The sequence below is a fragment of the Elgaria multicarinata genome, chromosome 17, assembly GCF_023053635.1.
Source record: "Elgaria multicarinata webbii isolate HBS135686 ecotype San Diego chromosome 17, rElgMul1.1.pri, whole genome shotgun sequence".
Taxonomy (NCBI): Eukaryota; Metazoa; Chordata; class Lepidosauria; order Squamata; family Anguidae; genus Elgaria; species Elgaria multicarinata.
In genome coordinates, this window is record NC_086187.1 from 15,185,716 (window position 1) to 15,206,034 (window position 20,319).

The window sequence follows — 20,319 nt, forward strand, 5'->3', positions numbered from 1 at the left end:
TGAGGAACCTATGGCCCTTCCGCTCTTGTTGGACTACAATTCCTATCATCCCTGACCACTAGCCCGCACTGGGGCTGACAGGAGTTGAAATCCAACCACTTTCAGGGGGACGCAAGTTGCCCACCTTGAGTTCTGTGCTTTGACATGTTATCCACGGCATTAAGGAGTCATGTCTAGAAGAAGGATGCAAAAAAAGTGTGTCTCAGCGGACGCACCCAGCAGATCTGCTGTCAAGGAAAATTGTAGCAGCACTTCCGGGGCTTTCCTTGTTAGTGCTGGGTCAGAAAGGGTTCTGCACCCCTCATCTAGACAATACCCCAAAGAACTTTCCCCACGAGTAAAGAACTTGCTCCTCTGTCATAACGGATAATAATGCTACCCTAACATGCTTGCTGCGAGGATTGCTGAGAATTAGAAAGTGTATTCACTGTGTGAAATAACACCGAAACTCTGCATGCCTTAGCTTGTAGAGCCCTCCTCTTAAGATAGACTGCTGCAAGGCTACAGATGTGTTTTCAGGCACATGGGTGCGGAGAAGCGCACATCTTTTTTTAAAAATGCTGCCTTTTGGATGGGCTGCTGCCCTCTGCTGGCCCTCTCTCACTGCGGCACCCGGGACTGAAAAAACGACTGTGCCAGCAATTCAATGGGCACTTCACCCATACGCAGGATTTGACGCTGTGCAAGTCGCAAACAGGAAGTGCGGTCCGTACGCCATGCTGTGTGTTGTCACCATGGAAGCATAGAAAAACTGGGAGCGATCAGGGCTGACCAAACTTTATGGAAATAATACTTCATGTCAAGCTTCCCCCATCTTAGGTTTGATTAAATAAAGCAAGGGGCGCAGACCAGGTGCCTAGAAGAAGAACGCTAGTTAACATTTTTAAGCTATATATCAACGTTCAGAGAACTTCATGTCCACTATTTTTTTGTCATCCATACAACAATGCTATAGGGTAGGACTGTATAGTTAATATTATTTATACATTTTTATCCCACGTTGTCCTTGCGTGAATACAGTCTCTCCTTTTAGCTTTTACCCTAATGGGTATAAGTTACAGCTACCTAGATTTCAATTAAATATAAGGAAAACCTTCTTTACGATAAGTCCTGTACGACGGTGGAACAGTCTACCTATGGAGGTTGTGGGTTCTCCATCTCTGGAGGTTTTTAAGAAGAGTCTGGAGAGCCACCTCTCAGGGATAGAGCAGTGGTTGAGCACTGCTTGAGCAGTGGCTGTTTGGAGGACCAATTATGGGCTTCTTTTGAATATTTGGAATCAGACCGTGGGAAGTGACATCAGATTTCTTTTATTCTTTTTACTATTTGGAACTTCTAAGTCAGTCCCGAGAAAAAATAGCCCTTGGTACCCATCAGCTTGGCACACTGGCCACTGAAAAAGACCCTGAGTCGAAACGCGTCTGGCCAAAGGGAAAAAAACTCAACTGAGCATTTTTTCTCTAGTAGTTTGATTGTTTTATTGTATTATTGTATATGTGGTAGAATGCTCTGTATGTTTTTTAAATATTATAATTTAATTTATAAAACTGTATTTTTTTAACCTCTTTCCTTAACTTCCTTGTTTGCATTTATGTGGGGCAGTTATCACCCAGGCCATGTCAAATGATAGAATCTTAATCCATCCTGGGTCAAGTATCACAAGAACAGCGACAGAGCTCCCAAGTGTATCACTTCGTAATCCTTTCTTGCTGCTCCTGCAAGACTAGCGCTTGCAAAACGATCAAGTATACTCAGCCTGTATGTCACTAGGAGAGCCTTTTATTTTTTTAATTACATTTATAACCTGTCTTTTCCCCGTTTACAAGGAACCCAAGGTAGTTTACACGGTGGTGGTCCTCTCCATTTTATCCTCACAACAACCCTGTGAGGTAGGTCAGGCTGAGAGTCAGTGACTGGCCCAAGGTCACCCACTGAACTTCAAGGCAGAGTAGGGACTAGAACCCAGCTCTCCCAGGTCCTAGTCTAACCCTCTAACCACTACACCACACTGTCTCCCTCTGAATCAAATTTCTCAATTAAAATGGGAGGTGGTCCCACTGTCCACATTTGGGAAAGAGGGAAGAAATTTACACTCTGATGGGCACAGGGAGTGGGGGAGGTCGCCAACATAGCTTACTTTATCCAAGGCACATTTCTGCCCAACTTACGGCACGTGAATGATTCCTTTGACCTGTAGTTTTGGGATCACCAGACTAGAGTTCCCCAAGCACGACCTCCGCTGTTCATACGTTGCCACCCGTCGACAGCAGTGATAAAGGCTTTCCTTGGGACATTCGTAATATTTATATAAAGTCCTTTAAGTCTTAGTGCTATGCCAAAAAAATAAGACCTGCACATTATTTCCCACCGTCCTGGTTGAGTGGAGATGGCGGCAAGGCCGGAAGCTGCCCATTAACATTCTAGCATGACTGAGGACGTAAGAGCCGTGCTGAATCAGACCGAAGCCGTCTCTAGTCGGGCATTCTGTTCACACAGTGACCAAAGAGCAGCTCACAGGAAACCCACAAGCAGGAGAGGAGTGCAACAGCACCCTCCCGCCCATGTTCCCCAGCAACTGGTCTACAGAGGCCTACTGCCTCTGATACTGGAGGTAGCATAGAGCCAGCAGGACTAGTAGCCATTGATAGCTTTTTCCTCCAGGAATTCATCCAACCCCCTTTTAAAGCCATTCAAATTGGTGGCCATCCCAACACCCGGCAGTTGCAAATTTAACAGGAGGACTTCCTTTTATCTGTGCTGAATCTGCCACCACTCCGCTTCATTGGATGACCTGGGGGGAGAGGGGGGGGGAGAGTTTTCTAGTATTATGAGAGGGGAAAGGAAAGAAAACAATTCCCAACCCCTTTCCCCCTGTCATTTCAGCATCTTCTACAGGCAGGGCCTCTTGAGCAGGCAGCGGCTAGGGCGTGGGTGCCAGGAAGATGGAAGCCAGGCGAAGCGCACAGAAGCCGTGGACCATGAAAATGCCCCCTTTGTTTTTCTCTGCTGCCGTCTCCCCACGAGTGATCAGATCAGTTCCATCTTGAACTGGCTGAAATTCGGCAAAGGTGGAGAGGGGTCGGCCAAGTTTCCGTAAGGCGCGCAGGGTGGGTTGGCGGGGACGGCGCCCTGGCTGATGGTGGAACTGAGCTGCTGCAGTGTCATCAGCACCTCCTGCTGGAAGCGTTGCTGCTGCTCCTGCTGGCGCTCCAGCCGACACTGGCGCTCCAAAACCACGTGCATGGCTTGCGCAAGTTTCTGGAGCTCAGCGTGCACCGTGTCCAGTTTCTCCGCTAGGGGCTGAGAGCTGGCGGCAGGAGCCGTCTGACCTCCCCACTGAGCATTTTGATGGGCTGCAGAGTTCATGGGGTTAAATGTGGAAGTCTGAGTAACAGCATCTTTAGTCTAGGGGGGGGGAAAGGATTAGCAGATTATGAGACACAGTTATTCATGGCTATAAAATCTAGCTTGACCTACCCCCCAACTGGTGCCTTCTAATTATTTTGGATTACAACTCCCATTATCCATCACCATTGGCCAGGCTGGCCTGGGCTGATAGGAATTGTAGTCCAAAACATCTGCAGGGCACCAGGGTGCATCTAAAATAGATGAGCTGGCCTAGTTTAAGGCTGTTCCCATGTTTTTATCTAAAAACAAAAAAAAAGGTCACATGCTTTTTCTTTTGAATCATTATTTCAATCCTTAGAACGTTGCCGCCAGTAGAATCTACACATCTGATTTTATTTATGACTATATTTATATCCTGCCTTGTTTTCCTCTTGCAAGGAATCCAAGGCGGCTTACATGATCCTCCTCGTGCTCTCCATTTTTATCTTCACAACAACCCTGTGAGGTAGGCTAGGCTGAGAGTCAGTGACTGGCCTCAAGTCGCCCACCAAGCTTCATGGCCAAGTGGGGACCTGAACCCGGGTCTCCTAGGACCCAGTCCAACACTCTAACCATTACACCACACTGGCTCTCCTTGCTGAAGATTGAATATCTGATGGAAGATTTCTTCAAAACTGGGCAAGACAGTCATGCAAGCAAGGCCCACTTTCTGAATCTGTTACAGCCCAGCCTTCCCCAAACATGACACCCTCCTGCTAGCTGTAGAGGATGGGAATTGTAGGCCAACATATCTGGTGGACTCCTGGTTTGTGGAAGGCTGCTGCAGCAGGATGTAAGTTTCCAGCAGACAGGTGAAACCATTTTCTATATTCCAATCCTATCACCACCCCAATACACACACATAAACCCCTCCTTTAAAGCTCTCACAAAACCCATCTTGCCCAGGCATGTTTTGGACATCAAGGCATGCAAATCCCATGCGACTCACCTGTGTACTGCAACCAAGAGATGCAGTCACGGCAGGGGTCATCTCCCTGGAAGAATGACTGGTTGGTGGTATCCGCAGCATAAAGGGCAGGGCAGGTGTAGAACTACACAGAGTCTGCCCATTTTGGACGTTTGCCTAATTTACAAGAGAGAACGCTTAGTGCCTCTGATACTAGAAACAGCATACAGCCATCAGGCCTAGTAGCCATTGATAGCCCTTCATCTCCATGAATTTGTCTAACCCACTTTTTAAAGCCATCACTACATCTTATGGTAGAGAATTCCACAATGTAACTCTGTACTGTGTGAAGATGTCCTTTTATCTGTCCTCAATCTCCCACCAATCATGGGATGACCTCACTGGGTTGTAGTATTATGAAAAATGTCACCCTATCCACTTTCTCCACACCATGCAGAATTTTGTACACCTCTAATTGTGTATTGAAAAGGGAATCTACTTTTTGTACTCTTCTTCTCTTACATCGGGGGTGAACTTTCCCTACTTTGCATTGACTTTCATTAGATTTATTTACTTAGCATTGACTTTCATGAGATGTATTTACATGTTCTGAAGTGCTGATAAGTAGAACTTGAAATACAGTTAAAGTGTTTACAAATGAACCAGTGAAGATGATACTTTAGAGGCACTGAAGTCCGTGGATGGATCCAGAAGGACTCCTGACTTTGCTTGGGAGGACAGACTCCTGTGATTGATTGTTTGACTTATTGATTGATATAAACTCTTTACTGTCTGATAGCTGAGGCTCTCTGTCTTTAAGCATGTGTGGTAGTGGGTGAAGATCTAGAAATTCAAGGCCAAAGTTTAGATTTGGAGCTTCATACTATACTAAAGAAAGAGAAGCCTGTAACGTTTTCATATTTGCTTATATTTTCATATCTGGAAGGATAGTTCTGCGTTGCATTTTCTGTATCACACAATACATACAGTGAACACCTTCTGGGCTTTGTTAAAATACTATTTGCATAGATTATCTCTGCAAGCTATGTTCATCTTGTGTGTGACTGACAGCCTCCTTCACAATTGCAGGAAATTCCCCCCTCCTCTATCAATGATCTTGTTTCGTGTTTGTAATTATGTTTATGTTAACACTTTAGGATTGCAGGCTCAGCTTAGGCTGCAAATCTATGCCACTTATCTGGGAGAAAGCCCTATTTCAGTCATTGGGACTTACTTCTGAGTAGACATGTACAGCATTGCAGTGTTCAACTTGCTTAAATTCTATCACAGTGAAGATTTATCACAAACAGCAATAAAAATATCCTCTTTTGTATCTGTTCACTCTAGCTATACTAGGGCAGGGCTCCTACAGCTTAACTGTTGTGATGAAGATGGAATTTCACCAGGTGCTGCTTGCATACAAATTATACAATATACAAGGCAGCAGTTGAAATAAACTACATTAAGTGGTGCTAACCAGCATACAAACTGCAATACCGAATGATAAACTAAAATGGAGTAAATGATTTAAAGAAACGTTTTATATAATGTCATAATAGTACCACAATATATTTACAATATAACGGAAGATTGTTAACAGTATCAGGCACGTGATACTTAGTGCTCTGACCACACAAAAGAAGTTTATAATTGCGAGATGCTTGATAAACAATGAAACATAAAGTTGTTCAGTTAAACAAAAATGGTTTATAGTTGCAAGACGCTTGATAGAAAACTTATTTTACTTGATTGAACAAAAGTTATTTATAGTTGTGAGATGCTTAGTAAGAAACTTGTTCATAGTTGCAAGTTGCTTGTTTTGGAAGTGTAACCTCTGCCTTGTTGGGGTCTTATAAGATAATATATTATCTCCAATTATGTTTTTCAGTCTGAAGAAGCTTAAAGCGAAACAGGTTTATTAAACCGGCAGCCTGTTAAACAAGTTTCTTACTAAGCATCTCACAACTATAAACAACTTTTGTTTTATCAAGTAAAACAAGTTTCTTATCAAGCGTCTCGCAACTATAAACTAAACAAGTTTCTTACTAAGCATCTCGCAACGATAAATAACTTTTGTTTAATCAAGTAAAATAAGATTTCTTTCAAGCATCTTGAAACTATAAATTATTTTAACTGTGAACAACTTTATGTTTCACTGTTTATCAAGCGTCTCGCAATTACAAACTTCTTTTGTGTGGTCGGAGCACTAAATATCACGTGCCCGATACTGTTAATAATCTCCTGTTATATTGTAAATATATTGTGGTACTATTATGATGTTATATAAAATGTTTCTTTAAATCATTTCCCCCATTTGTGTTTATCATTCATTATTGCAGTTTGTATGCTGGTTAGCACCAATGTTGCTTGCCTACAAATGACACCTGCTGAAATTCCCTTTTTTTATACAACTGTTAAAGATACAAGAGCCTGGTCCTCCTTTCTGTATGGTCACCCTAGTCTGGAGCAGGGTGACCATATGAAAAGGAGGACAAGGCTCCTGTATCTTTAACAGTTGTATTGAAAAGGGAATTTCAGCAGGTGCCATTTGTATATATGGAGAACCTGGTGAAATTCCCTCTTCATCATCACAGTTAAAGTGCAGGAGCTATACTAGAGTGACCAGATTTAAAAGAGGGCAGGGCACCTGCAGCTTTAACTGGTGTGATGAAGAGGAAATTTCACCAGGTTCCCCATATATACAAATGAGACCTGCTGAAATTCCCTTTTCAATACAACTGTTAAAGATACAGGAGCCCTGTCCTCCTTTTCATAGGGTCACCCTAGTCTGGAGTATCACTCACTCCACATCTACAGCCTAAACTCCATGTTACTGGGAAGGGGGAGGTTAAAAAGATGGAAGGTGGGACTCTTAAGGAGGCAGAGATCCTTTAGGAATTGCTCAGGGGGTCCAGGTCATAAGAAAAAACCCTGACAGGTGGTTATATTTGTTAAATATATTAAACAAAGAAAAATAAGGGGTTGAGATGGAGCTCTCACTTGCATCCTTTCACAAACAGATCTAGATCATGCAACAACAAAAAAACAAAAAACCCACACACCTCCCCACCAAGATTTCTTCGTTTCAGCAGCCTGGTTTAGGAGGGGACGAGAAAAGGCTTTTTATTGTTGCTATTGTTAAACCATGGTCAGAAGCACTTGCTGTCTACCAGTAGATCCTGGCCTATCTTCTGCCTGCGCCTACTCTAGATACTTCCTCTCCACTTCCTACCTTTTTCTGGAGATGGATAGCGCGGCCTACTATCTTCCTCTTCACGATTAAGGCAGGATTCTTAGCGGGAGGCAGAAATACTTTCCCTTTGCCGTTTGTATTAGGTTGAGGGGCTGCAGGTAGAACTGGAGCTGAGCAACTAACCGACATGGAAGCTTTTGGCAGGGGGCAGTTGTCACCTAGGAGAAGAACAATGTACCCTTAGAAAGGCTGGGATTCATCCCCCTTTCCCCAAAAGCATGTACATTGCAGATTGCAATCAACCTGGGCTTACAAAGCATGACTGTGAACTAAAATCTAGGGGTGTTTTCTTAAAGAGACCTCAAGTAGAAGGCATAGAATCCTAGATTTGGAGGGGATCTTGTAGACCATCTAATCTAACCCCCTCCACACCCCTAATGTAGGAAATCCAGAACTAGATCATCCCCAACACATGGCTGTCTAGCCCCCCACCCCCAGGTAATTGGTTCAGCTGTTGAACCACTGTGACCATCAAGACGTTTGAAGAGATGGTTGCGATATGCCTTACCAAGACTTGGGCCCAGCTGCGATCCCACAGCAAGGCCACCTTGAGCGGCATTCTGCTTCCCAAACTGCCCCCCATCTATGCTCAGGGAGGTCACACTGACAATCTTGATGCCGCCCTTGCTGTCTTGTTGGTCATTACAATGGGGTGGCATCTCATTGCTTGGGCCAACTCCAGCAGGGCAGCCACCATCTCTTGGATTTTGGTGCTCAACTTCGTTTTCCTGGAGTAGCTTCCAGAGCTGGTCATCCTCCCAACCAGCTTGGCCCATAAGAGTATTCTGGCTTCCCTTCTCGAGAGGCGGCAGTGGACGGGAAGCTGGGGGTGGCGGTGGGCTGGGCTCCACATTCTTGCGCTTTAGGAAGAGGTAGATGGCTTGCGGGGTGACGCGGATGTTATCTAGCTCCAGCACCTTTTTGATCTTGCGGAAACTCAAACCGGCCTTGCGCAACTCCACAATGCGTTTCTTGGCCTGGTCATTTAAGCGACCCATGGTGGTCTTTGGTGTTGCTGGCAGCTACATTGCAAGTAAGCGGGCTGTTTTAAAAACGCAACCAAAGCCAGGATACGCCAGCACCACATGAGCCACAGATCTGCCGATGTAAATGTTGCGGGAGCAGCAAACCAACTGAGCAAGATGGCACCAGGAAAGTAGTTGGTGTAGCTTCCTACATCAAAAGGAGCTGCAGCTCAAGAGTTCCAGCGGCATCATCTTTTAGGAACTGGCCCCACACAGGTGCTCCGGAGATGAAATCGATTCTGAAAGCAACAGAGAAAACTGCCTACTGAGCTGGCCATTGGTACTTATGTGAAACAAGCATCCATGCATTTTAGGCATACATGTCTCCCTTAGAAGAGAAGCAAGAGGGAAGCAGAAGGACAGCTGAAGATCCCTCTGCCGTAGTGAAGATGGATCTTCTATCATCCATTGGAACAGGAGTTGACAGAGCTGATCCAGCGTTCACTCAGTACACACAGAACCTGGAAAAGAAACAAATTTTTAGGACACATAGGTCACAGTTTCAATCCTCAGTATCTCCAGCCCAAGTTGAGAAAGACACCTGAAACCCCGGAGAACCAGTCATTGGAGACAATACTGGGCTAAGTTGGACCAATGGTTATATTTTTAAACATCTTCCTCTGTTCTCTAAAATCTCCAAGGAATTTTTATCAGCAAGATAGAAACCCTGGTGCCTTTATCAGTCAACAATAATATAAAGGAAGAACCATTCAAAGTTCTCAGGACATGGTAGATGACTCCTGCAATACATCCAGTTTATAGTCAGTTTTGTTGGAAGGGGTGTGGTCAGATTGGCTCATACTTTCATCTTTGGTGGGAATGTTTTACAACACAGGAGCCTTGGAACATGGTCGCTGATTGCCAGGAATTTCTTCATGTTAGACCATTGGTAACTCCTAAAGTAATGCTGCTTCATCTTTTTGAACCTAATGATCTTGGATTCCTGCATAAAGACCTTCTTCAGCAGATGTATGCAACTGCAATGTCACATAAAGCATTTAATTGGAAATCTCCAAAGCAACCAAATGAAGAGCAGTGGGTTAATAAAATTTGGGAGAGTATGACAATGTAGAAACTTGTGCAGCAAGCAAGGAGTCCTAACTTTATGATATTATGGCACCATGGCTTCCATTTATTGTCTGTGTTGAAGTTCTTCACATTTTTGATCAAATTCTAACCAACCAAGTATAGTTGCCTATATATATATTTTCTGATTAACACATACATATACCCCTTTTATATGTAGTATAAATTGTATCTTTATGCAATCTTGATTTATTATTAGTATGTTTCTCTTTTTGTTGCCTTTATTTAGAAATACAATAACATTTCAATGGGAGGGGGCAGAGAGAAACTTCATAATAACTGAAAGGAGCTACCTTTCCTTTTAGCAATAAAGTTTGGCTTGCACTGATAGCTTCATTTTTAGTACCAAACTGTGGCCTGTAAGAGGGCAGATATAACCATGGGGTGACCAGGAAACTACTTGTATGACGGTGTGAGTCAGTGGCATCACTTCACAAACCCGTCTGTTATTGGTTATTGTAATCACATGATCAGATGGCTCGGTCCACAACACTTCCTTCTGCTCAACCAAACTATCAGTTAACGTTGAATGAAATAAACTTAAGAAACAGTCATGCAGGTCAACTCAAAAGCATCCCATTCCTCAGATCTGGAATTTTAGAAACAATTAGAATTTACCCGTACAGAGTCGGAAACAGGTTCCAATTCCAGTAAGGTTCTTTCACAGGGCCTAGAACAACTTTAATTCTGATTCATGCCCGAAGATACTTTTTCTCTTCCTCGCTTCATATTAAAGCAGTTTGATAGGAACGGTCTGATGAAGGCCTGCAGCAGACACCCAAGAGTATTTTCTTCCAACCTTTGTTTTAGAGATTCAACATGGCGGGCACCTTGAGAGGAAGGTGCGTCACAAACTTAGGCTGCAGTATGTGAATGTCTCAAGTTGTAGGCCACTTTGGCAGCTCCGTGATGTTTCTCTTCTGAAATGGGTAGAGATCATTACAAAACTGCAACCTAGTCAAGAGTTTTAAAGTTCTTCTTCAGATGTCTGTCTCTCTCCCCCTCCCCATCTCAAAAAAAGAAGAAGGAAAAACCACTGGAAAGTCACCCTGTTAGATTCCAGCGTACTACAGTCACAAGTCTGTGACAACTAGTCAGACACATATTTGTAAAGAACCCCAACATCATGGTAATAACACTGGTTTCAACCCATACATATGTTCCGAAATGTGCTTTCCCATGATGCGCTAGGACCAAAGAAATCAGGAAGCGCCTACCTCTTTTGCCCTTGCTTCACATCTACCCACCTCTGCATTCCAGACACAACCCTACGATGGCTGACCGTATCACTTGTCCCAGGATGAAAAGGAAGCAGAATGCCTATGTAGACGGCCTTAGCACTTATCACACCCACTAATGGCGAACCCAGGTGGTGAGCACCAACAGAATCTAAGGATACTGCAGTCCCTGCTGCAACCCTGTACAAAGTGCTAAAATTTAGCTTGCTTGCAACTTGTCCCGGGACAAGACAGGTCCAGTTTTATCTGGAAAAGGAAGCAGTGTCTCTCTCTTTCTGTGTGTGCATCTCTCTGTGTGTATGTTTGTTTACACTGGCTTTCTTCCAACTTCAGATATCCCGCCCCCTTGATCATGCGAACCAATTTAAGGACAAAGAAAAGTTAAAGTGACATGGCTCCAGGATTAGCAGTTTCGTAAACAAGCTTTGGCTCAATGAGCTGCTTCAGCTATAACCCTAGACCACTTACCGTACCTGTGTAATCCTACTGTTAATTATTTACTGTAGCAGTGCCAGGCTGAAATCATGCCAGAGACTCCATTAATGGAACAGAGATGCGCTCCGCTCCAGATATCTTGCCAGACCCTAGGACTGTGGTTTCTAACCACACAGGCCTTTCCCAAACAGGCACCTTCCAGAATATGTTTAACTGAGACCACATCATCCCCGGCCAACATGGCTTGCTGAAATACCCACCAATTTCCTAGCAGGGAGATGTCAGAAATAAAGCCACATCCATGTGCCTGTCAAACGGAATTCAAATTAAGCGCCAGGATCTTTTACTTGTTTGCTAACTTAGAGGAAGTTTTGAAATGTTCAGGACAACACATTCCTACAGAGCCTGAGGAGGTTTCACAGATGGTGCCATTACCCCAGGGTAAGGGGCAAATCCAGCTTGCCTGAGGTCCCAATCCGGCCCTCTGGTATTCCCCAGAAGGCCCCACCCCCTTTCCCTCCAGCTGCAGATTTGCTGGTTTCCTGGATTTTGTGCACTTTTCCCCACGCTGGAATGCAGCCCCCCCAAATCTTCTCCGAAATAGGATCCAGCTCTCAAACTAAAACATGTCCTGCACAACTGCACTGCAGTAGGGTGACCAATCATCCGGATTTGCTTTCCCCAACATGATGCCTTCCAGATATGTTGGACTGCAACTCCCAGCATCCTCTCATCAGCATGGCTGGTTGGGGACGCTCGGAGTTGTAGTCCAACACATTTAGAGTTCACCAGGTTAGGGAAGGCTGCACTAATTAATTTTAGCAACCCAAAAATCTGTTCATGAAATACTGACAACCACTCTCTATTTCAACGAAGAGTTCACCTCTCTTTCACTATGGTTGTTGAGGCATCTCCAGTTCTGCTGTCGCTAATTAGTACCATATACTGAGACATATATGTATTTCAATAACAGATATGTATTCTCTCACAGTTCTTGCTAAGGACGATCACCTGAAAACACTGATTACAGATTTGAAACTGCTAAGCTTGCCAAATACTGTATTTGCAGTTGGTATCAGTTCCTGGTTGCTAATGAAGTTATGAAATGGGTGATCTCTGCAGAAAAATAAATGACTGGAAAAAATTCTGTTTTGGAAACTTTCCATAGAAAATTTTCTTCCCTACAATGCTGTCTTACCACTGTTTCTGCCTCTCTCTTTTTTTCTTACCACGGAAAATCTATTACGGAGGGAAAGACAGAATAGCCTCACAATGTATTCTGATTAATAGCATTAGGAGCCCTCGATCTGGAAGCAAACTCCATAAGAACGGGTGGAGGGGAGATCTGGCAGGAGGTGGGGACACTGAGTGTGTGAGAGTGTGTGCGAGTGATGGGTGCTGTGTGTTTCCAAAGAAGTTCAGTGGAGAATATACACTTGGGAATGATAATAACGATAGCAATAATAAACAGAATAATAAATAAACAAAATAAATAATAGCATCATAAACAAAAATTGAGGTGTCCGTAGGTAACACTGTCCACAAGGAGTTCTGCTTTCAGGAATAGGTCAGATGGGCTGGAATAAAAGATGCATATGTGAAAGTTGGGGGGGGGGGGAGGGAAACCCATTTTTAAATTTGTTGTTGTTGTTTATTCATTCAGTCGCTTCCGACTCTTCGTGACTTCATGGACCAGCCCACGCCAGAGCTTTCTGTCGGCCGTCGCCACCCCTAGCTCCCCCAAGGTCAAGTCTGTCACCTCCAGAATATCATCCATCCATCTTGCCCTTTTGCCTTCCATTTTCCCTAGCATCAGCCTCTTCTCCAGGGTGTCCTGTCTTCTCATTATGTGGCCAAAGTACTTCAGTTTTGCCTTTAGTATCATTCCCTCAAGTGAGCAGTCTGGCTTTATTTCCTGGAGTATGGACTGGTTTGATCTTCTTGCAGTCCACGGCATTCTCAGAATTTTCCTCCAACACCACAGTTCAAAAGCATCTATCTTCCTTCGCTCAGCCTTCCTTATGGTCCAGCTCTCGCAGCCACAGGTTACTACGGGGAATATACTGAAAAGGTGGTTTTTCTAGGAATCTACTTTTTGTACTCTTTTTCTCTTACGTCAGGGGTGAACTTCCTCTACTTTGCATTGACTGTCATTAGTGTTATTTACATGTTACGAAGTGCTGATAAGTGGAACTTGAAATGAAGTTAACGTGTTTACAAAGGAACCAATGAAAATGTTACTTTAGAGGCACTGAAGTCCGTGGATGGGACCAGCAGGGCTCCAGACTTTGCTTGGGAGGACAGACTCCTGTGATTGCTTGATTGATATAACCTCTTTACTGTCCAATAGCTGAGGCTCTCCTTCTTTGTGTGTGTGTGTGTGAGTGGGGTGAAGAACTAGAAATATAAGGCCAAAGTTTAGACTTGGAGCTTCATACTATACCAAAGAAAGAAAAGCCTGTAACGTTTACGTATTTGCTTATATTTTCATATCTGGAAGGATAGTTCTGTGTTGCATTTCCTGTATCACGCAATACATACAGTGAACACCTTCTGGGCTTTGTTAAAATATTATTTGCATGGATTATCTTTGCAAACTATGTTTATCTTGTGCGTGACTGGCAACTTCCTCCACATTTGCAGAAAGTTCCCCCCTCCTCTATCAGTGATCCCATGTATAGCATTGCAATGTTTTAACTTGAAGATTTATCATGAACAGTAAAAAATACTTAGAGTACCTTAATTTAAGGCTAATTTATTGCAGGATGGGCTGGCTGTCACAAGAAAGAACTAACTTATTAACAGTGTAATCCTATATATGTCTGATCAAAAGTAAGAACCATTGACTTCATTGGGACTTGCTCTCCGGTGATGAGTTCAGATTGAAACAATTATTCTTGAAGTAGCCAGTGAATGAGTTGAAACATACACAGAAGTCTAAGGTCCGGGTAATCTATTTTACAACAACAATAGAACAAAAGACAGAAGACTACATCTTTTAATCTTAGGTGCTCAAAAATAAATTCTGAGACAGTGATTATATTTATTTGTTTTTAAAAATCCATTAGCTGCCCAATGCACCTTGAACAATTAAGATCCCAGCTAACAGCAATTTTGCTTGATGAAAGTCTATCAGCTATTTTTAAAATGTCTTTCAAGTTCCGGAAAGATGCTCAGGCTCTGACTCTGTCAACTTTCTGAATTGTGTGGCAGCCAGCAAGCATACCTCTCTAGGTACCTTTGGTATGCAAATAGAAATAGTCAGGAAGTGTTTCCAGCTGATCTTAAGAGCTTATAGCTCCAATACTATATTCATTTATCTGGGAGTAAGCTTTATTGAAATCAGTGGACTTTATTTCTGAGTTCTCACAGGATTGTGCTGTATGATAGGACATAGGGGGCTGATAGCTTCTGAGTTACCTTCCCAGTTTTCTTTGGGCAGAGCATTACACTCTCTGATTGGGATTTCTATTCTCTGCACACTGACGCAGTAAATTCAGGAGATATTTGGATAAAAGGAGGGAAAGATCCTTCTCTAGAATTGCGAGACATCCTTTCTCTCCTTCCTTTGTATTGATTTGAATTACATTTATATACCGCCCCATAGCTGAAGCTCATGCTACTGACCATGGTGTTGATTACATGGCTAATGAGCCAGATGTGTAATGTCTGTAGTACTAGACATGTGACCAAGACCATGTTGGGGGTGGGCACCCCCCCTTGGAGGCCAGTCATGTGGGGGATGGTCCCTTTTTTGGTTTCTAAAATATGGTCACCCTACACTAGGTAAAATTCAATGTTAGTCCTATGTAGAGTAAAACCATTGAAATGAATGAGACTTTAGTCAAGACTTGTTCGACTCATTCATTTCAATAGGTCTACTCTAAATAGGACTAACATTGGATACTAACATGGTTGTTGAGGGTTGCATTCACTTGTGAGTAATTGGGAGGGGGCACATGGTGGCGGTGGACAGGGCTGGACCTAAGAAGTGGGTGGAGTCACTCATTGTTTATATCTCCTCCCCATCCAGCAGACTGCCAGGAAGGGACAGATATCTCTTGCCTGACATCCGAACTACTCATTTGAAGGGGGCTCTCCCCCACTTCTATAGCTCCATCCACTTCAGCTTCCCCCTCCCCATTTTCCTCCTCTGTCCACTGTGCCAGAAGTCTGAATTGCTTGCAATTCAGGTTCCCCCTCCTTCCGCTGCTCTGTCAGTTCCAGTCCCCCCCCCCATTTATTAATTTACTTCCTCTGGACTTGCCCCACCTGCATGAAATTAGGCCGGGGGCACACATGGACAGGGGAGGTTGCCCACCCTTGTGCTGGGCAATTCTGCAGCGATGCACTCGGGCAGGCCAAAAGCCAGGCCTGCACAGACACTCGTCAAACATATGACCCCCATGGGTTGTTTTCCTCTTGGAATGCAATGCAATGTTGCAAGGATCTTTCGAACCAGTAGGGAGAAAAGCAGAGGGTAGGGGCTTCGGCGGGGTCAGAGTCCACCTGATTACAGCTCATGACAACCTTTACAAGAATTCCTAGCTTTAACTATAAGGATGGTGATGCTTATCCTAAGACAAAAAGCACACACATCCAAGCTCTTTGTCTTCTGTTTTATAGGAGTCATACAAGTTCTCCTTTACAATGAAAATTAATGGACAGAGACAGCAGTCCAGCGGTTCATTCCTACCTGGAACCTTCCATGGGGCCAAAGATGGTTAATTCTCCATTGGCCAAAGAACTTAAGGGTGCAATCCTATGTATGTTTACGAAGGGGGGGGGAAGCCCTACAATTCCAAGCAGGCCTCAGCCAGCATAGCTAACTGGAGGGATGTTGGGACATGCAGTATGTATTTCTGTCCAAACATGCATAGGATTGCACCCTAAAATAATGTATCAATAGAAATAGAGAAATAATGTATGAGAGAGAAATAAGAACTAGAAAGACCAAACTCGTATTCTCTATATTAAGCACTAATGATAAGCCTGTAGTATTGAGTTGGGTGCAAACTCTAGACACAGATAAACAATTTTTAAAAATCCAAAGGTCCTAGCAAAATATCAATAGTAAACGTCAAACACATTTTGGAAGATCTCTCTTCCAGATGGAACTACGTACAGTTCAAGGATACAAGGTCCTCCTATGTATGCCTACTCAAAAGTAAACCTCACTGGATTCATAGGAAGCTGCCTTAAAGTGAATCAGAGCCTTGGGCCATCGAGCTGGGTATTGTTGGCACTGATGGGCACTGGTGGCAGGAGGTTTTGTGCTACCTGGAGATGCCAAGAAACACACCTGAGACCTTCTGCATGCAAAGCAGGAGTTCTACCACTGAGCCAAGGCATCTCCACATGATGGCCCATTCCCTTATATATCTTTTATCTTTCATATATAATTTGGGAGTCACTTGATCATCCCTTTTCTGACTCCCTTCCCGTTGATCGATTTTCATTGGAAAGCTGTTGACACACAGATTTCACAAATAACAACGGTTTTCACTATAATTCAAAGTCAGGAGTTTATGTATGTCCATAAACCTTTTTTAAAAAAGTAATTATGCTATCCTCTATAACCATGTACTATAAAGTTTTATTTTAATATCAAAAAAGTCAAGAATTAAACAAAGATAATTAACTGCAAAATGGAGCAAAACGAAATATGAACACACACAAAAAGTCTCCGTACACCTTTATAAACACAGGTGCAGGCCAAAGTACAATGATATGCCATTAACATAAATCATAACGGGATTAAGAGACACCTACAGTTAAAAGTAACCCAAAGTTTAATCATTGCGCAGAAAGGAAGTCTCCATCTGTTAAATTTAACAAAATAACATTTGAAAATCTCCCAACCCCTTTATAAACACAGATGCAAGCCAAAGTACAATGATATGCTAGTAATATACAACCTATAAACAAATCAGGGATAGACTGAGGACCAAGTTGGCATCAATTTGCCTACATGGTATATTTTTTCTCGGGACTGACTTAAAAGTTCCAAATAATAAAAGGGTAAATGAAATCAGATGTCACTTCCCACGGTCTAATTCCAAATATTCAAAAGAAGCCCATATGAGGTATTCCAAACAGCCTCTGCTCAAGCACGATAAAGCCGGCATTATCACGCTTGAGCAGTGGTTGTTTGGAGTACCTCTTATGGGCTTCTTTTGAATATTTGGAATCAGACTGTGGGAAGTGACATCTGATTTTGTTTATCCTTTTATTATTTGGAACTTTTAATCAGTCCCGAGAAAAAATAACCCTTGGTACCAATCAGCTTGGCACACTGGCCACTGAAGAAGACCTTGAGTTGAAACGCATTTGGCCGAAGGGAAAAACTCCACTGAGCATTTTCTGTCTAGTAATTTGATTGTTTTATTATATTATTGTACGTGTGATATAATGCTCTGTATATGGTTTTTTTTTAATATTATATTTTGATTTATATAATTGTATTTTAACCTTTTTCCTAAACTTCCTTGTTTGCATTTATATTGTGTTAGGTTAAGGTCATCAACTTTTTATCACATTTATCAATCTGCCTACACCTGTCTTTTGCCACATTTCCATCATTTGGGTGCATGCATTCGCAAACCTCAAGATTCAAGTCATTGATGGACCATAACAAGGTTGTTACAGTGGCTGCCCTGGAGTTTACACCATTATATTTAAGGAAATTTGTGTAAACACAAAGGATCTAACACGTCGAATGTTTCAATAAACGCAGTTAATTAAGATAAACCTTTGTTAGGTTTGATTTTTCTCGGTGAACTGTGTGTGGGGGTAACCAACTGGTATTACGTAATTGGATAGGCAAACTTTAAGGCCCAGAGAAAATTAGACAGGTGTAAGCTCTGTTTAAAACTTATCAATGGGTCAATTTATAGGTGTGTAGGATAGAACAGCCTTCTCCAACCTGGTGCTCTCCAGATGTGTGGAACTACAGCTCCCATTACGCCCTCCCAACTCCCCAATCACTGATGGGAGTTGTCATCCAGCAGGGAAGGGTTGGGGAAGACTGACATAGCAAAACACTAAGAATTCCCAGTTAATATCCTAGGTTATGGTGAACCAGCACTGAAGCACAGGTCATGATATTCAGACTGTTGCCTAATTAAGGGCACATTAGAGGTCATACTTTTCCATTTCTAACTACTGTTGGTTGGTTTAAGCACAGTGGCTAAGATGCCACACCAAGAAGCTAGGAGGTTTTAATTTAGGTGCTGCCTAAGAGGCAAACATACGTGCAGGTACACTTAAAATTCCTAAAGCTGACGCTTATTATGGATAATCATCCATGACTCTTATTTCTCATGGCTTTTTGCCCATGGATAAATCATCAAGGATAACAAGATCTTGTTGCATTATTTACCTTGTGAGCCAAGAAAAGCCAGTTGGGAAAGCGTCCTTAGCAGGAACCGCACAATCTGTGTGTCTTCCTATATTTTGATAGTTATTAGGGCCAACTGAAATGTCACAATGAAGCAAGCAAGCTTTCACATTCGTCAGAGCTCTTCATCAAGACAAAGGTTCAGCAAAATAAATAAAAGCCAGGAGAAAAGGTTATCAGGGCTTTACTTGATATTTAAAAAATATGTACCCCACTTTGCAGGATGATGTGTTATGCTCAGCCTCCAGCCAGATGAAATGTTTTCGTTATTGTTTTATTCGTTTATACTCCGCCTTTCCAGCTCAACTCTTCCAAAGGCAGTTTAGGATATGAGCAATGCAAGCCAATAGCCAAGTACAGTTGACAGCCCAATCCCATTCATGTCCACTCAAAAGTTAAGTCCAATTGGGTTCAAGAAAGCATATTCCCAAGTAAGCGGGCAAAAGATTGCAACCGAAAACGTGTTTTTGTTGAATTCGAAAGCTTCCTCAACTTTTTTCCTTTCTTTAAAACTTGCTTACAAAGTAATATCCCATAAAGTTAGTGCTCTAGTACCTTTTGGGTTGATTTCTCTCTCCCGACCCCTCTCTAACGGATCAAAAACAGCCATCACAATTTGGGGGGGGGGGGTACAATTTCACTACGTCCAAAGACCGGTACAATCAAATACAAACTGCTTACCTGCTCTAAACCAAAAACGATTCTCCCAGTCCTCACGATCTCTACGCCTGCCAGGCGCGCAAAGCAGTCCTGGGCATGCTTACTCGCAGAAGGTAAGGTCCCACAACCTTCAACGGAGCTGGCTTCCTAAATAAAGCGTGTTCAGGATTGCGACCTTAGCTGTTTCGTGCAGGGATCCGGGTTGATCCCGCAAGAGAAACGCTGCTGCTGCTGTTGCAGCTCTCAGCGAAGTCTGATCTGCAACAACGTTGCTTGATCCTCCCCAACTTTGCACAGACCTGCTACTGCTGACGAGGCTTCAGCAGCTGTTTGCAAAAGCTCGTGCCTTCTTTGTTTGATTGGGGGAAAGCCAAACACTGCAAAGGCTGCTGGGAACAAGATTTTGTGTATTCAGAAGAGGGAGGAGCTCAGATGTGTGACCCTTTCAAGGGAGGGGAGTCAAGGGGAGAAGCTGTTTAACCCTCGCAGTGCCAGATATCTGCCTCGGAATGCCCTCTTGGTTTGGAAAGGGTGAGGATAGGGCGGAAGGACCTGGTATTCAGGTTGATGCTATTAGGAAAGGGGCATAGTTCAGTGTGATAGGGCACTTGCTTTGCATGCAGAAGGGCCCAGGTTCGACCCCCAGCTTCTCCAAGTAGGGCAAGGAAAGAATCTCGCCTGAAACCCTGCAGAGCTGCTGCCAGTCAGTGTTCACGATACTGGGCTAGATGGACCAATGGCCTGACTCAGTATAATACAGATAGGAACATAGTTGCATGCCAAGAGCAAGTATTGTTAGCTGAAGTTTCTCCATTTTTAACAGGAAACTGTCAAGTTGCAGGCAAAATGTCATGATGTCCTGTATTCAAGAATGTCTCCTTGAGTGCATCCTTCTTATCTAACATAAACAAGAGTTCTGGCTCCAGTAT

General features: G+C 43.2%; 1 protein-coding gene across 1 annotated transcript; it reads right to left on the reverse strand.

Moving 5' to 3' along the window:
• Positions 1-1,759: 1,759 nt before the first annotated feature.
• On the reverse strand, positions 1,760-19,753 carry LOC134410278 (uncharacterized). Its single transcript, XM_063143465.1, has 5 exons — positions 19,412-19,753; positions 8,056-9,033; positions 7,527-7,705; positions 4,337-4,471; positions 1,760-3,405 (listed from the first exon to the last, which is right to left on the reverse strand). The coding sequence occupies exons 2-5, from the start codon at positions 8,543-8,545 to the stop codon at positions 3,028-3,030; spliced, it is 1,182 nt and encodes a 393-aa protein (XP_062999535.1). The 5' UTR covers positions 8,546-9,033; positions 19,412-19,753; the 3' UTR covers positions 1,760-3,027.
• Between the last annotated feature and the right edge of the window lie 566 nt (positions 19,754-20,319).

Excerpts from the sequence above, each read along its gene's own strand:
- LOC134410278 (XM_063143465.1), bottom strand. The coding sequence starts at position 8,545 with ATGGGTCGCTTAAATGACCAGGCCAAGAAACGCATTGTGGAGTTGCGC. Across the intron at positions 7,706-8,055 it reads GCAGCTGGGCCCAAGTCTTG|GTGACAACTGCCCCCTGCCA; the intron begins GTAAGGCATATC and ends TTCTTCTCCTAG. Across the intron at positions 3,406-4,336 it reads CTCTTGGTTGCAGTACACAG|ACTAAAGATGCTGTTACTCA; the intron begins GTGAGTCGCATG and ends CCCCCCCCCTAG.